This window comes from Odontesthes bonariensis, chromosome 22, assembly GCF_027942865.1.
Source record: "Odontesthes bonariensis isolate fOdoBon6 chromosome 22, fOdoBon6.hap1, whole genome shotgun sequence".
NCBI classification, from domain to species: domain Eukaryota; kingdom Metazoa; phylum Chordata; class Actinopteri; order Atheriniformes; family Atherinopsidae; genus Odontesthes; species Odontesthes bonariensis.
In genome coordinates this window covers 31,327,243-31,344,468 of record NC_134527.1, presented here as the reverse complement: position 1 = coordinate 31,344,468, position 17,226 = coordinate 31,327,243, and the positions used below count along the sequence as shown (strand labels likewise).

Genomic DNA, 17,226 nt, shown 5'->3' with positions numbered 1-17,226 from the left:
TGTGAATGTGTTAAAGGTTAAAAGAACACTTAGTGGTTAACAAGTCTAGAAAAGTGCTACATAAATTAAATCCAGTTACTATTTACCATTAACCAGGCTTTCTTTTCTCTTCTCTTCTATTCCATTCTAAATGATTTTTTTTCTGGTTAAATAAAGGCACTGTACAAATCAGCTTAGATAAAGTACTTTATACTTCCACTACTCTGCCTCAGATATTAGTATTATCATCATGCTTTGGTTTTCAAAATAAGAGAAGCGAACAGCTCAGCGTCAGTACCTATGGGAAGTGGGAGAGAACGAGGGTGGCAATAGAGGAAGAGGAGGGAGGACAGGAGCTGGAGTAAGTGAGGGGAGAAGGAATAGGAGGAGAAGTAACAGGAGGAGGAGTCTGTTTGTTGACATCGGACGAAAACGAAAATCAGATGAGTGAAGACTGGCAATAACACACAAATTTGTCGCCGTCATCAAGACAAATAGCTTTGGTGACAGCTAAGGTATTGTACCGGCTAATAGGTCAGGGAAACAAATACAGCTGACCACTGTCTGCAGCTTGAGTAACACACAGAGGTCCCCGGTAGCGCTAGCCATTCCAGCTAAGTTGGCTAGTATCATAGCAGAGAAAGTAATCGTTAGCAAATAGCTAATGTAGACAGTCAAGTTTAGGCTTTGCTAACGATAACGAGTTTTGTTTTTTTCTTATTTTGGAGTGTAATAATTGTGCAGGCTACTAGTTTCCCCCCCACCCCCCAGCAGCTATCTATCGTCAGCGTTAAAGTAAACTGTTCTCCAGTGCAGTTAGCTAGCTAGTCTGCTAACTTGGTAATGTTCTGCTCTATCTTCCTCTGAATTTATTTTCTTCCTCTGATTTGCCGACAAACTAGTTACCAAAAAACTGAGCAAGTTGGGTCACTGAACTAGCCATAGACTGCGAATTAGACGTAATGTTGCGAGACTTGAATGAGTTATTTACATTTAATCAAGTTATTGCAAAGTAGCCAACACTGCTTGCTAACAGTAGGGTGCCAAAGGCAGCACAGTTAACAGGCATGCAGAGATGTGCAGGCTCTTCAAAAAGGTGCTCCAAAGTTTCAATCTGCTCCAGTTAATAGGGAAAATATGTGAAAATGTCAGTGATAAAAGTTGACAAAATACCCAGTTAGTGTCTTTGATGTATGACATTATTTGGACTGATGACAACTAATGAACTTGCTGCACACCCTGTGTGTAATTCATAGTGGAATCATTCCTGTGAATCTCAGCCAAAAGCCACTGAGCATTTTACATGTCAAAGAATACCTGAAATGTTTGGAGATTTTTGAAAATAAAGCATTATGTTTTATTAGTGTATTTATCATTATTATTATTGTTGTGTTTTATAGTTAGTATTATTAACAATTAAAGTAATAAATGCTGTGAATTTATATCGACAAGTTTGATTTATTTTAGTTATTTTAATCACCAATTCTATTGAATAGATCTGAACATTCAACTGAGGATATAAAAAAGGAACTTTTATTCTCTTTCCTATGAGAGAAGTATTGCTCTAATTTATTGCTACTCTGGTTCCTACCAAGAATGCCTCTGGAAAATAGAAGCTCATAACAGAATTCTAATGCAAAGCCTTATCTCATCATCCTATGTAACACGCTGTAGAGTCACAGCCACTCGGGGCAGTCATCTGTCAAGAGGATAAGAGGCAAGGCGGGTGCACAGAGAGAGGATGAGTTCACCTGCTCTGTCCTTGTTACACAGGAGCTATATAGATAGGCCTGCGTGCGCACCAGTTCGCAGTTTGTTTGATTTGAGAGTTTTTATTCTTTAGTGACAGAGAGAAATGTTGAAGCATGACATACTGAAATGCAAACATTTAGTATTGATCCTGAAACAACGTATTGTGCTGCATTGTTCCAACTTTTCCCTAAATGATATGTCCCTTAAGGTCCTGCCCGTCTTTAATCTGAGCCAGGGAAGAAGAGGCTATCATGGCATCCAAAGCAGGAGACAACCCTGACAGCCTCATGACTCTGGCAACAGTCTTTTGCCTCAGGAATCTAAGGAAGACGATGTGTTACCAAGGAATCAGAAACAAGCTTTGTCTGCGCTCAGACATCTTTCTTCCCAGTGAAATCTGTGACAAACTGGTCAACACGTATGTAACAGGACAAATTCAAATGACGGTAAACTGATTTCTGAATTTTCAGTGTCTCAGAATACCCCACGTTTTTTTTTTTTTTTTTAAACAGATATATGGAGTTAGTCCACACAGACAGCAACTTTGAACCAGAGGAGAGCTTCTTCCAACTATTCTCAGACCCTCGAAGCACCAGACTGACCAGAGTGCAGTTACGAGAGGATTTCGTCCGGGACAGAGACCTGGAGGCCATACGGAAACAGGTGGGAGTTTCAGAATTTCATTTTTTGCATTTACCTCTGCCAAACAGTTCAACTAGAAAACTTAGACCTGAACCTATCTAATGTAATTGGTTTCTTTAAAGGTGAAATTGAAGCGACTAACAGTCTTATTCTTCTTGGTTTTGCCATTATTTTCAATGGGTTCTTAATAACTGATGTATAAACTTACCTATAGACACTTTGTTAACTAAATCTTTTATATAGGGATGAACACAGAGAACAACCTAAAAGATGTTAACCAGAATGTTGGTTGTAAATGTAAATCAGATTTTGTGATACAGCCAGTGTTGGCCTGCCTTACTTAGCACACATTATTAGGACCACGTATGATGATCTTTCATCTTAGTTTAATGAATGATTGTGAGAATATCTGTTGGGGTCATTGATGATGACTCTACCTCAAAAGATTGGGATAGGATCTTGTACTCGCACCGTCCATACTTGTTGTGAATAGGTTTCAGTGACCATGAGTGAATTTACTCAGATTACTTCGGCACTGTGTGAAACCAGTAGTAATGATAGGGAAAGTGCTGTTATTTTCATAAAATGTGATTTATGTTATACCACAAGAAAACTATTGTTTTAAGCTCTAACCTCTTCCTGATAACCAAGAACAAGCTGCGGTGGTATAAAAAAGCAACATGATTCACAGGGTGCCTGATGAGAAATCAGCTGCTGTCAAATCATGATGCTGTCTCCTTTTTTCATTTCAAACTTCTCAGAGAGTGCTTTTCTTTCTTTCTTTTTCTTTCAAAGGTCTTTTTATTAAAGGCGACATATTTTACCTATTTAAACCATTTAGAATTGGTCTATGTGCTATACAAAACATGTTCATGAAGTTCTTTGCACAAAATCACTCACATAAAGAGATTTCACCAGCTCTATTCTTGCCAGTTTCAGTCTCTCCCAAATTGAGCCGTTTAAAGGGCTCTGTCACTTTTATGCAAATAAGCTGTTGCTGGCCACGCCCCACCCCGCTCATGAGAAGCCTCTGGCTGCATGTACTGTTTACCCTTTTGTTTTGAGGGTCCAAAAGGTACATATATGTACTAGAGGTGCACCGAATATTCGGCAACCGAAAATATTCGGCCGAAAACGCAAAAAAAAAAAACACATTCGGCTTTCGGCCGAAAGCCAAATGAGTGGCCGAATCGGAGGCCGAATAGTGGTGACGCAAAATTATCCACTTCCAGACGGCGGAGTCGACAGAACCAAAGTCATCTGTAAACGCTGCCAATATGCCGCCCATTGATTCAATGCGAGACTCCGGTTCTTTTCACAGATGTTTATTAACGCCACATCAACACCGTATAACTAAATGTTCAAGTAAACAAGTAAACAAAATAAAGTACAACATTAGTTGTTGTAATCATTAAAGAAATAGCATTCTAAGCATTGTCGCTGGTACCAATAAATAATCAAAGTAATACTGGCCACTTTAGCCTGCTTCTCAACCAACGGCAGAGTCATTCCCCAGGGGCAATCTGCACGGTCAGAACTAGGATTCTTTAACTTACACTTCTCCTCTGCATCACATTCAAACAGTTACAGCAAACACCACGAAGCATGGAGTAATAAAATAAAAATAAACTAGCAGGTAACATCACGCTACAGGTGCTCCTCGGTCTCTGTGTGAAGCTCTCGGAGCTAACCGACGCTACTTCCTATTTTACTTGTTTCAACGTAAAAGCATGTATTTCAAAATAAATAAATAAAAATAAAAACTCCTGCATTTAGAGCCAAGTTGAATTGTCTTCTCACCGTAGTAGTTTAAGTCTAAAATATCACTTAAAGGCAAAACACACAAACTACAAAAAATGCTGCCACTGTTCCTGAAGGAGCAGGCTACCTAGACTCTATGCCAAAAAGGACACTCAGATAATTTGTTATATTGCATGTTTTTACATTTTTTGTGTTGGAACGCTTTTATAATATGTTGTATTTTTTGTTGTATGAAATGAATGAAAAAACCCCCAGAATGAATTGAAAATGGGAATTAATGAAACTTATCTCTAGTTATTAGTTATAGTTATTAGTAATAACTTTTGAAGATTTCAAATAAACATTTATTTTCTTTGAAAAACATGTCTAAACATTTATTGTAAGGCGTAGATTTAAGCAATATTTAAAAATGGTGAAAAATCGAACTTTTGATAACTTAACTGAACTGTAATATTCGGTTTCGGTATTCGGCCAAGTGATTAATTATTATTCGGTTTCGGCTACAAATTTTCATTTCGGTGCACCTCTAATATGTACTCAAGTGGTAAAAGGTACATATATGTACCTTTTTTTTCTACATGCTGGGGTACAATAGACAGTCTGTGTTAGGCTACTTCAGTATAAGGGTACAAAACTATCCTTCAGAGGGTACTGCCCCAGTGACAAGCCATCATACCCCTAAATGTACAATTCTGTACTTTATTTTCTGAGAGTGTATATTTAAACAATTTTTTTTTAATTCTTAGATTGTTTTTAAAGTGTTTATAATTGTATAAACATTTTTATTGCTTTATTATGTCTTGCTACTGGATGCTTGAATTTCCTTCGGGATCAATAAAGTATCTATCAATCTATCTATCTATCTATTAGGGGTGTGCAAAATAATCGTCATGACGATGCATCGTGATTCTAATTTTCGCGATCTACTGCATCGATTCTTGACGCCAAGTATCGATTATTTAAAAAATAAATTTTTTTTTTTTTTTTTATGCCTTTAATGATAGGACACATGCAATTGATCCATTTCACTGCAAGGGATCTTGCAGTGATCTTATAAAACTATAAAGATCTCTGCAAGGGATCTTTATAGTTTTATAAAGCCTATGCACTTTTTTTTTGTCTGTACTGATCATCCCTATTTTGTTATCTTAAGTTTTATAAATCCTATGCACTTTTTGTGATGAGTGTGTCCAGTAATAGTAATATTTGTGTCCAGTAATATTTGTTTTAATGGCAATACCTCCAAAAGTTGTTTCAATAAATACAGTTATGAATTGATTTGCTTTGAGTTATGTATCAATTGAAGACACTATCCAGATCATACACAGCCAGTCAGCCACTGGTAATGGCTGTATTTTTTTAAAAAAGTATGTTCAGTGAAAATAACGCAATGCATCGCAATAATTCAAGTATCGTGATGCATCGTGATAGAATCGCATCGTGGCATGTGAATCGTGATTCGAATCGAATCGTGACTTCTTTGCCAATACCCACCCCTACTATCCATCCATCCATCCATCCATCCATCCATCCATCCATCCATCCATCTATGAATTATGGGTTCATTTGTTTTCAGTGCAGAGCTTCTGCAGTCTCCAGCCTGACTCACCTGTGGTGCGTTTCTGGAGACTGCAGGTGTCCAGCAGCAGAAGTCTCTGCCGGTGATATCTCCCGGTGCTTTTCACAGCCACGAACAGGGAGCGCTCCTCCGCGCTCACGGCTCTCCTCTCCCGGGCCAGCCGCCTGAAATAAGTTGAGAAAACATCCGTGCTCCCTGCAGCCGGCAGCTCCTTCAGTGATGACGAGCCTCTCCCGGCCACCAGCAGACAGCTGACCGCGGCGGCAGCAGCGCTCCCCCCTCGGCCCCGGTGGAGCAGTTCACACAGGCTGACCTGTTCGTGGCTGTGAAAACCACCGAGGGGATATCACCGGCAGAGACTGGAGCTGCTGCTGCTGCTCGACACCTGCAGTCTCCAGAAACGCACCACAGGTGCAGCAGCCAACAACACAACACTTCATGTGTGATTTTCCTTTCGTAGCCATGTATGCTCGATGCTCGATACATGATGGCGGATCTTCAACTAATGTAGAGGGTGGGGAGTGGGTGGGGACTCGACAGGTATATGCAAATTCCCGTATTGTGAGGTCACAATAGGGGAGCCATCCAAATGGCTCACAGCAGCATTTTTTTCTTGACACCAAAGTCTTTCTACTGACCTACAGAAAATGGATGGATGGGTTTTTTTCGCGCTTGGAGTGTTTAAAGGAACAGCAGAGACCCAAATATGAACACAAAGACCTGCAAAAAGTGAGTTTTGCATAATATGGCCCCTTTAATGACAAAACAGTTGTCTCTGAGACAGTTGTCTCAGTTGTTTCTGAACAACATCCACCCATGACAAAACACATAACCCTGCCCAAACATGGACAGACACAAATAACTACAAGTAAAAATGATCACCAACCATATTTAGAAATATATAAATATGTGCCGTATAGGTGTTCAATAACAAAGAAACAAAACGGTAGAAAAAAGAAAAAGAAGAAGGAGAAAATAAAATAAAATAAAATAAAAAAGAAGAAACAAAAAAAAAATCAGGAGATTGGGGGGGGCTACTCAGATATTATTGTTGTGGGTTTCTCATAAAATACCAAAAAGGGGCACCATATTTTGTAAAATGTATTCTCAGATCCCCGAATGGTGTATCTGATCTGACGTATAATTGGTGCGTGCTATGAGCCAGCAATTGGTGATTGTCTCAAAAATCTTTATTGAAGCTCCCTTTACTGAAACTGACATGACGTGCTACTCATCCTCATTTTTACTGTATTGATGCTAAATGTTTTGTAAGAAATTGTTGTATATTATATATGTAACTGCAGAAACAGTAGAAAGAAAGCTGTCCATGTGATCACAGCCTACACACTGGACTCAGAATGGTGCAGTTTGTTCCTTTTGTATTTTTATATCACTCTAAGAAATTGTCTCAAGTGATAATAAAGGTCCTGGCAACATCCATCAAGTGCCTCCTGAGATTCTAAAAAGCTCAAAGTCTGGTTTTGGTCTGATCCGGAAGCGTTCTTCCACCATTGACTTTATTTCGCATGTTAATGAATGGTGACACATGTTTGCCTTTAAAGTAGATATAATGTATGTATTGAAAATAAATGGATGCACTGTGCTCTGGGCTGCATTTGATGCCACCCTTTGTGCAAACTTGTACACTGAATAGAAATGACATGAAATTAAATCAAAAGAAAAATCCTTTTTTCATCCCAAAGGGAAATGATGTCATTTCGTAAAGAACTGAGTTTTCTTTGGTAAATCTTGAAGATCTCTGAAGGAAACCTTCATGCTCTACGGAGCCTGTAATACACTTATGCTGCTTTAACTTTGGATGTGTCTGTCCACCTTTGGCTTTCAGGAACAAGTCCTCCATTCATTTACTTTTGATGTGAACATTCTCATGATGGCAGATAGAAATGTTTTAATATATCTATCACACACATTCACACAGTGGGAAGCCAGGAATCGAACCGCCAACCTTCCAGCTGGCAGACAGTTGCTCTTCCTATGTTTCTATGTACCAAAATACCACAGTGGAAATTTTTTGAGAATTTGAACTATCAGGACCATTGTACTGTATGTAGAAGCTACTTTATTGTGTTTGCCACTCAACATTCCAACTTAATTCTCATCAAAAGCATTCTTTGACTCAGTACTTTGGTATTATAAAGCCATATCCTAACATCATGGTAACAATATGAGATTCAGTGGTTATGAGATGTTCACTGTCCTTGCATACAAGCTGTGGAAAAGAGGCTATATACACCATATACTTACAAATGGAAGAAAATTGGGGTGGCAATAATGTATAGAAAATATTTTTTTAGTTAGATGCCAGGTTTGATATCTGTGCCTTGTTACTATGAATTGTAATAATAGATTTTGTGAGGTCAAGTTCAACTTTTTCTGCACTGAACCTCAGGGATAAATGCCTTTTTGTGTTGTTCCAGGACCTGATCGAGCTCCACCTCACCTACTGCAACAGCCTGTCATCTCGCAGCCTGAAGACACTGACCTGCTTCCGTGAGACCTTGCTCTCCCTTTGTCTCTTCGGCTGCAGCCACATTTTCTACAAGAAGGGCGGAGCTCCACTTGCTTGCAATGAAGACACAGATGACGAGGAGGAGGAGAGCCCCGCTTCCAGACAAGCGATAGAGACGGACTTTAGCTTCCAGGGATTCAACCGCCTTAGGTTGCTCAACCTGGGGGGGCTACCTGATGAGGTGGATGCTGAGACCCTGCTCAAGCCTCTGAAGTCAATCACCTCTTTGGATCTGTCTAATGTACACTTGCTGGGAACAGCTTTTCTCGCTCAGTGGAAAGACAGACTAGCATCTCTGGTGCTCTACAACGTGGACCTGACAGAGGAATTGGTCAACACAGTGGTGGAGCTAGTTAATCTCAGGCAAGTCATGCTTCCACGTTTGATTATGAGCTGCCTTTATGCTTTTGTTTTTTCTCTGTATTCCAGATTGATGATAGTCGATTTACATAATACATAGGGATGTCCCGATCAGGTTTTTTTTGTCCCGAGTCCGAGTCATTTGAAATTTTTGAGTAGTTGCAGATACCGAGTCCCGATCCGATACTTCTACAGTACATCAAAAAAATGAAGAACGGCGAAGAAACAGATCCAGGATGTCCCTGATATTTTTATTTTCTTCACTTATTTTATCATTTAACACTTATAAACAGAGCACTTCTGTGGGGTAGCTTGAACAACAAAAGTTATCAAGTAATAAACAAATTCTTCACGTTGTAGTTTAGTGCAACAATGTCTGATATAAAAACGAGCAGCAGCTCAACTTGAAATACCTGCAGGCATGGAAACAAATAAGCAAATAAAAGGGCCACAGTGTTCTAAAGTAAGGCAGTAATGTGCTTTAACTGCACTCCTAATTCTTCCTCTCCTCCTCTGGCTTCACAGAAGGAAATGTACGCTTTTCTTGATGAAAACCAACATCTCTACCTTGTCAGGTTTGAGCCTGTTCCTGTTCTCATCAAGGATGTTAGCCATGTCCTCGCCACCTCTTGAAATCCCAAGTTTGCATATCTCACAGTTTGCAATCACAATGTTTTTGTCCTCCACTTTAAAATACCTCAACACTGCAGACATTCGGCCCCCAGCTTCAAGCTGCTGCCGTGTTCTGCTTCGCTTTACGGCAGCAAAGTGACGTCATGCCGCATGCGTTCTTTCTGTGGGTCGTTGAGACCATAGACATAAAAATTCAGGAGTTATGATTATTGTAGTTGGGGATAAACACCTTCCTCAGTCGAAATAAATGTAATGTGGAGGCATTGGAGACCCATCCAAGATGGCGGCCGCGCTGATACGTCAGCTCCAACAGGCAGCGTCAGTTTATGAGGTGTCTGCGTATATTATGTCTATAGTTGAGATGGTCTGACTCTGTACCACCACATAACAGGAAATACTAAGCTGTTATTTTTTCCCATTTGTTGTGAAATATTATAGTTCTGATAAAAAAAAAAAATGAATGGGAATAAATATACATATATAGATAGGCTACATATCCGATCACTGATCGGAATGAAACGTCCGATTCCGATCGAGTCAGAAACCACGTGATCGGCCCCAATTTCTGGTCGGATCGGGACATCCCTAATAATACGCAGAATTTGTGGGAAACTCAATATGATATGAATATGAAATATAAATAACCTATGAAATGCAGTGCGGCTATTGATTTCTTTATTTTGGATATGTCTTGCATATAAGCACCATGAGCGATGTATGTGGAGTTATTGACATCACAAGCAGCATCTTACCCTCACAAAAGTGTGATTTTAAGTAGAAAAAAATAAGTTTTTAACTTGGAATTTGTCTTTATATCGTGTGTAGTTGTAAAAAGAAAACCATAGAAGTTATTATTCAGCATACTGGACTATTTGGAATGTAAACAATGGTTTTCTTTATTGCTTGTCTTTATAGCTGTTTTCACTCGACATGTATGGATGTAGGATGTTGCGCTTCAGATTTTTCAGGACTTGCCCATTCACACATTTATGAGATGCATTCTGACAACAAGAAAATCTTGTATGAATTTGGAATGGGAAGGTACTTTGCTCTGAAATCTAGAGCAACATGTTACTTCAGTTCCCAAGCTAACAACAAAGTGTTGATGAAAGAAAAGGTGATTTAACACGGAGGTAAACCTACCCCTATCCCACTTTTTGACAGATGTAAGCGAGGTAAAAATGTCTCAGTTTTGGTATTTGATATGTTATCTGTTCTGTTTTCAATTAGACAGCAGTTCAAATGATTTGCAAATCCCAAAAATCCCAATCCTAATTGAATATATTTTAAACTGACAAACTAGAATCTCATTCATAGCATGATTATGTCTGAATTATTATGTCTAAATATTTATCTAATTTCTCTTTGTGTTCATCCCCTACATCCTTTTTCAGGCATCTGGACATCTCACGGGAGAGCAGACGAACCACAAAGTTTAAGATGACCAGGAAAATCTTGACCGCCATCGTACAACGTCTCGTCAATCTGGTTTCACTGGACATCTCAGGTCACATCATGCTGGATAACTGCACAGTGCCACACTTTGAAGAAGCTATGGGGCGTCCGAGGTAAATATGTGTGTAATAACATAATTTTATTTTCTTTCCTAAAAGTAATTACCTTTTTAACACAGTCCTTTTGTCTTTTTCTTCTCTTTCAGCATTGAACCATGCAAGAGCAGCATTCACCCCTTCCAGGAGCTGAAGAGGCCCCTGCAGTTCCTGGGCTTGTATGACACCACCCTGTGTAATGTGACGCACATCCCTGCTTATAAGGTATTGGTTACCTGTTATGATGGTTTGCTTTTACAGCTGATCACACTACTTTCCATGTAGTTTTTTAAATGTAGGTTCTGATATTAGAACAAAAATGAATAATATTTGTAGAAAAACAACAATTCTTGATTGAATTTGAGCTGTTTGGTGGATTTTCAGGTCACTGGATCAAAAAACGAAGACCAGGTTCTGAATGCCATTGAGGCTTACACAGAGTTTCGCCCTGAGTTGGCCCACCGAGCCATCAATCAGCTGTTTGACATTGCTAGGATACAACACTGCAGTCAGCTTCTCCGAGCTTTGCAAGTATGAAGTTCTTTAAAAAAAAAAAAAAGACACGAATGACTTATTTTTACATCATTGTGCCTTGGACTCTACATTTCATGTCTTCTTCACTTTATTATCCCTTTCTCGGAACCTTTCTGTCTTTTCTGTTTCAGCTTGTAATAGCAGCTTTGAAGTGCCACAAGTACGACAAGAGCATCCAGGTGACGGGCAGCGCTGCTCTGTTCTACCTGACCAACACAGAGTACCGTAGTGACCAAAGTGTGCGGTTGAGACGAGAGGTTATTCAAGTGGTTTTAAACGGAATGGAGCAGTACCAGGAGGTCACTGTAAGTTAAGCATGCGGTTTTTTAGAACCATATCTGAAAAAGGATGCTAAGCTATATATATATATATATATATTTTCATGTTTTTTTTCCTCTTAAGAGTGAGACATTTAGCTATTTGCATGTATTAGTTTACATTAAACATCTTTATTTCAGTTTTAAACAGTTTTGTTTTGGAAAATCTAAGAGAAGTTGAACTTTTTGCAAATCAAATTGCATGGCTTACCTTGTGTCTGGTTTTAGGACTGATTTTATCACAATTCTAAATGTCATGGACTCCCACATTTAAGTATTCATACATTATGTAATAAATCTGTTGGTTAAACATTTATCCAACATTTTCTACACTGCAGTTAAAACTTAAAAAGAATCTTAGATTTCGACCTGTTAACTCGTCTATATCCTTGCAGGGTTTTATTTCCACCTGCTTGTATGAATCGCAGTGATGCATTGCTGGTTATATGCCGTTTTTTTCTTATCCATCAAATCAAAATCAAATCAAATTTATTTCTATAGCACATTTCATGTACAAACAATTCAAAGTGCTTTACATAAAATAAAAGCATTGCAGCAGGGAGTGGAAGAAGCATTAAAAATACATAAAAGAATATAAAGAGAAACAAATAAAATAATTTAAATGAATTTAAAAACACTGCGATGGACTTGCGGCCTGTCCAGGGTGTACCCCGCCTCTCGCCCATTGACTGCTGGGATAGGCTCCAGCCCCCCCGCGACCCGACCGACGGATTCAGCGGTATAGATAATGGATGGATGGAATTTAAAAACAAGCAACAGTCTAGATAAGTTCAAAGATAGCGTGCAGATTTAATGCATAGACACATGAGAAAAGAAATGTTTTTAACCTGGATTTAAAAATGTCTACATTTGGTGAAAGTTTAATCTCCACTGGCAGTTTGTTCCACTTGTTTGCAGCATAACAGCTAAATGCTGCTTCTCCATGTTTAGTCTGGACTCTGGACTGGACCAGCTGACCTGAGTCCTTGGATCTAAGAGCTCTGCTGGCTTTATATTCTCTGAACATATCACAGATGTATTTTGGGCCTAAACCGTTCTGGGATGTAAACCATCAGCAGGCTTTTAAAATCTATTCTGTGACTGACTGGAAGCCAGTGTAAAGATTTTAAAACTGGTGTGATGTGTTCAGATCTCTTAGTCCGGGTTAAAACTCCAGCAGCAGCGTTCTGGATGAGCTGCAGATGTTTAATGCTCTTTTTGGGAAGTCCAGTTAAAAGAGCGTTACAGTGATGGAGTCTACTGGAGATGAATGCATGGATGAGTTTCTCCTGGTCTGTTTGGGAGAGGAAACCTTTAATTCTGTTGATGTTTCTGAGATGGTAAAAAGCTGCCTTGGTGACATAAAGAATACTTTTCTATTTTCATGATCAAAATACTGCTTAAATGCACTGGTTTGATCTTCCCCACATCTCACCTTTCTGGCTTCCAGCATCCTGGCATAAGCCCGATATCCGTTTCTTATCTTTCTCTTTCTCTTTTTCCGATGGGTTAAGCTTCAGTTGGATCAGTGTCAACATTACTGACACTCGAACAGCAACTGAACTCCAGAAGCAGGGGTTGTAAGTGACTCAAAGTCAGAAGTGTTCTACAGAGTACAGCTTTTTTTTAAATGTTCAAATATAGAAGAATGAAGCACAATGATTCATAGATTAAGTTTTGCTGCACAGGTTGATACGAGCTCATCTTACATTTACAGTAGGGGTGGGCGATATGGAAAAAATGTTGTATCACGATTTTTTTGCATAAAATCACGATTTTGATTTTTTTATCACGATCTTCCATCCAAAAAAAAAAAAAAGACCAATTACAGTAGAGTTAAGTCGACATGCTGAACCACAGAAGAGCTAAGGAGTAAAAGAAAGAATTTGGCAATCAACACATTGTAATTCAACTGTAACCCAATTCAAGATGAAAAATAATGATCTAATTAATGACATCTGACACAGTGAGAGTGAAGCAACCGGAAATAGAAAAACGAACCACTGATGACGACTTGACTCCACCTCATGATGCCATTTAGCAACAGATGAGCAACGCTGCATGTTCATTTACTGCAGCCACAGTCACGCACTGCCATCACCAGAGCGCCCTAAAGGAATACTTTTCAACTGTGTAATGTTTGTCACGGTCGCGGTGCATCCCTTTTCTCTTGCACCGTAGTTAGCTTACGAGCTAGCGGTTTCCTCATCCGACCCGAGAGTGCTGCTGCTGGCCGTGAGTTTCTCCCGTGCGCCGCTATGGATGGGCTGTGGATGGTGCCGCTGCTGCCGTTCCCATTCCTGATGTGGACCAGCAGCAGTGGGTTAGGGTAGAAGAAAACCCGAACCAATTCCAAATTACAGAGGTGGATTTCCTCTTCTTCACCAGCTCGTCGGCTTGGCTTTCAGCCATGGCTGTCCATGCGTTTTCTAAGTTTTTACAAACACAACATGGAGGCGTGTAAGAAAGTGTCACGACGCACAGTTCGCTATGATTGGTCGGTTAGGTTAAGGACGCCCTACGTCTGCCGCATCGGCGGGAACCAGCATTAAAAAAAAAAAATCATTGCGCTGATTGGCAAAGGTGATCTATACGGTTTCTCTAATTTGGTAGATCGCCTGCGATTCTCCACTCTTCCTCGCCAGTCACGATTTTATATCGTCAGATCGCGCACCCCTAATTTACAGTGATCAGCTTGTAAGCTTATTTGCTCATGCTCACTTGGGGATTGTGTCTCTGTTCTCTGTCCCACACCAGGTCCAGAGGAACTGCTGCTTGACCCTGTGTAACTTTAGTATTCCAGAGGAGCTGGAGTTCCAGTACAGTCGGGTCAACCAGCTGCTGTTGAAAATCCTGGAGCCTGCCCGGCAGGATGAGTCGATCCAGAGAATCGCCGTTCACCTCTGCAACGCTTTGGTCTGCCAGGTGGACAACCATCACAAAGAAGCTGTAGGAAAAATGGGATTTGTCAAGGTAACATCAATATGACCATTTCTTTTCTCAGATCTTTCTATTGGATTGGGTAGGCACTAATGTCAAATTTGCAAACAACTGATGATACATTTTAATGTAAGAAGAACTTATTTCCAAATTAGACTGAAACGAAAGTGAGTTGGCAAGGTAGTTATGGTCGGGCAGAGATGATGATGACAAGATGACGACTTTAATCACAAACATAATGCTGCTGTTGTAATGTGCTCTCTCATTTGTCTGGACACAGAGCCTTGCTTTATAAATCAACGTAACTTCAACTGTCTCTAATTTGTAACATGCACAGAGCAGAGAAAGAATTTCTGTTCTCTTTTTTGTGACACATCTAGAACTTTACCGACAAGGCCCAGCAACGCAAATGCTGCGGGGGGATCCTGCGGGGGGGATCCTGCGGGGGGGATCCTGCGGGGGGGATCCTGCGGGGGGGATCCTGCGGGGGGGATCCTGCGGGGTCTTAAAAAGTCTAACAATATCTCAAATTTGGAACTTTAAATTTAATTTTAAGACTTTTTAGTCTTAAAAACGCCCAGATTTTCATCTAAGGTCTTAAATTTAATTGTGTCAAGTCTTCTTTTTTAAACTTTTGTTCATTCCCGATAAGCGTTGGCCACATAACACACACTGAGGAAAAGGCCGTAATCAGAAGTTGATTCTGTGTCGTCTGTCTTTCTGCCGGTGCTGCTATGTGGTGATTAAACTACAAATCCCACGATAACCTCAGGCAAGAAACGGCTCAGTTTGCGGCTGTTTGCAGCTCCCCTCCTGCGTGTTCAGAGTAACTTTGGCTGCATGTCTTGGAAAACGTGGGAAAGTGTTTCCAACGGGACTCGGCTTGATATCAGCGATTTATTTTCGCTCTTGGTTACAAGCGGTCCCCAGCAATCGATGCTAAGCTCGCTGTAAACTTTGTAAGAGGAACGTTCAGTTAGGGACCTTGGGTGTGAACACCAGCTAGGCGGAGAAACATCAGCTTACCACAAAAAGCCTTCAGCAGGCTCAAGCCATCACCCAGTTTTGTTGCCCCCCCCCGGGGGTCTTTGTCTTGGTCAGTGCCCGGTCCCTCCAGACTCCAGCGCAGCGTCACCACCACTTCGGACTGAGATTGGTGCTAAATGGGATGATTGGGAAGGTTACTTGGGTTAAGAAAGTAACTGTTTTGATTATTTGTTTTAATTTAATAGATATGTTTTTTATTTAATAAAATGTAATCTTCAATAACTAAATGGATAAGAATAAAAGGTTCTGAATTTCAGGGATCATTTTAATATGTTTCTGGTCATGTGTCGTGTTGGTCTAAAATTTCATTCATAATGGTCTTAAAAGGTCTTAAATTGAACTTACTCATGAGAGCTATTCAGTAATTACCTACCAATAGCAGTAACAAAGCTAAATTTTGCATCTGCTTCTTGCATTCTGTTCTTTTATATCATTGTTTTTCTAAGCTCTCTGCTACAAGTAAAAGCCAATTTGACTTCTACACTCGCCTTGTGTAGGAGAGCAAAACAGGGCATAAGAAAAAACATCCGATTGGATTGTGCTGCTAGAGAAACAACAAAGACTGCTTTATTGTTGCTGTTGGTAAGAAATGACTGATTGGCTCTCTTGTCCTGTTGCATTTGCTTTGCCAGGCTCTGTTGATGAAGTTGCAGATGTGCAGGGTGAATAATCAATAATACCATCATGAATGTTTCTTCCTGAGCTCTGTCTGTAGGATGTGAATCAGAGGAGATTGAAGTTGTGGGGAATAAAACGCAATAAATATGTTTGTATACGCCAGACATCTACTTTAGTGCTCAGTATCAGGACGAGCGAAAAACCCAACATTACAACAGCAGCGTGTTGATGTTTTGTTTTCTGTCAGAACTCATCATCATCGTCTCAGCCTCGCAGGTGAAGCCACCGTAATTCTATTTCAGACTAACATAGAAATGCCTTTCTGTCCTGTACAATGTTTTTTGAAGAAATGTGACAACACAGTCTTACAAGTGTGCAGCCTCTTAGAATGGTCTCTGCCATTTCACAATGCATAGCACTGTATTGTACACATTGTGCATTAGGTTCCACAGATATGCCACATCCAGATCCTTACAAAGTAAATCAATTAGAAAAAGCTAACTGTATTCCATTTAAAATCGAACATCTCCCTTCATGTATTTTTGCTTTGTCTGGCGGTGAGCATGTTTGTGTATCAAATACAGTACATCGGAGTAGATGGAAATATGCTGTCTTGTCTTGTTAAGTCCTGTAACTTTTCCCGTCTTTGTCTCTGGTTCGGTGGCTTCTGGAGGTGTAAATGTTAGCAAAGATGGAAACAATATTTCTGCACAGCCCATGTAGCACATGCCAGTGACTTGTTTTATTGTCAATTTATTATTGATTATTGAGAGAACAAATCATTGATCTCAATTAATTTAGTCCCTTTTACCCCTATTTTGTAGACAATGCTGAACTTAATTCAGAAGAAGCTACAGGACAGAATGGTGAGTCTGAATCTTGTGTTTCAAAATGGTTGAGTATGATGACATATTCCCGAGGATGGCGACCCTGAATGTTTTTTGAATGATGAGATCATTGTTTCACTGCAAAATAAAATAATAT

General features: G+C 39.9%; 1 protein-coding gene across 1 annotated transcript in view; it reads left to right on the top strand.

The window, feature by feature from the left end:
* Nucleotides 1-359: 359 nt before the first annotated feature.
* zer1 (zyg-11 related, cell cycle regulator) overlaps nt 360-17,226 on the top strand; it is a 35,139-nt gene continuing 18,272 nt past the window's right edge. The window contains exons 1-10 of the mRNA XM_075455582.1: nt 360-494; nt 1,940-2,149; nt 2,244-2,394; nt 8,152-8,606; nt 10,631-10,804; nt 10,897-11,011; nt 11,171-11,317; nt 11,452-11,625; nt 14,395-14,610; nt 17,067-17,108. Coding sequence (XP_075311697.1) covers nt 1,983-2,149; nt 2,244-2,394; nt 8,152-8,606; nt 10,631-10,804; nt 10,897-11,011; nt 11,171-11,317; nt 11,452-11,625; nt 14,395-14,610; nt 17,067-17,108 — 1,641 coding nt within the window. The 5' untranslated portion in view covers nt 360-494; nt 1,940-1,982. The remainder of the gene's footprint in view (nt 495-1,939; nt 2,150-2,243; nt 2,395-8,151; nt 8,607-10,630; nt 10,805-10,896; nt 11,012-11,170; nt 11,318-11,451; nt 11,626-14,394; nt 14,611-17,066; nt 17,109-17,226) is intronic.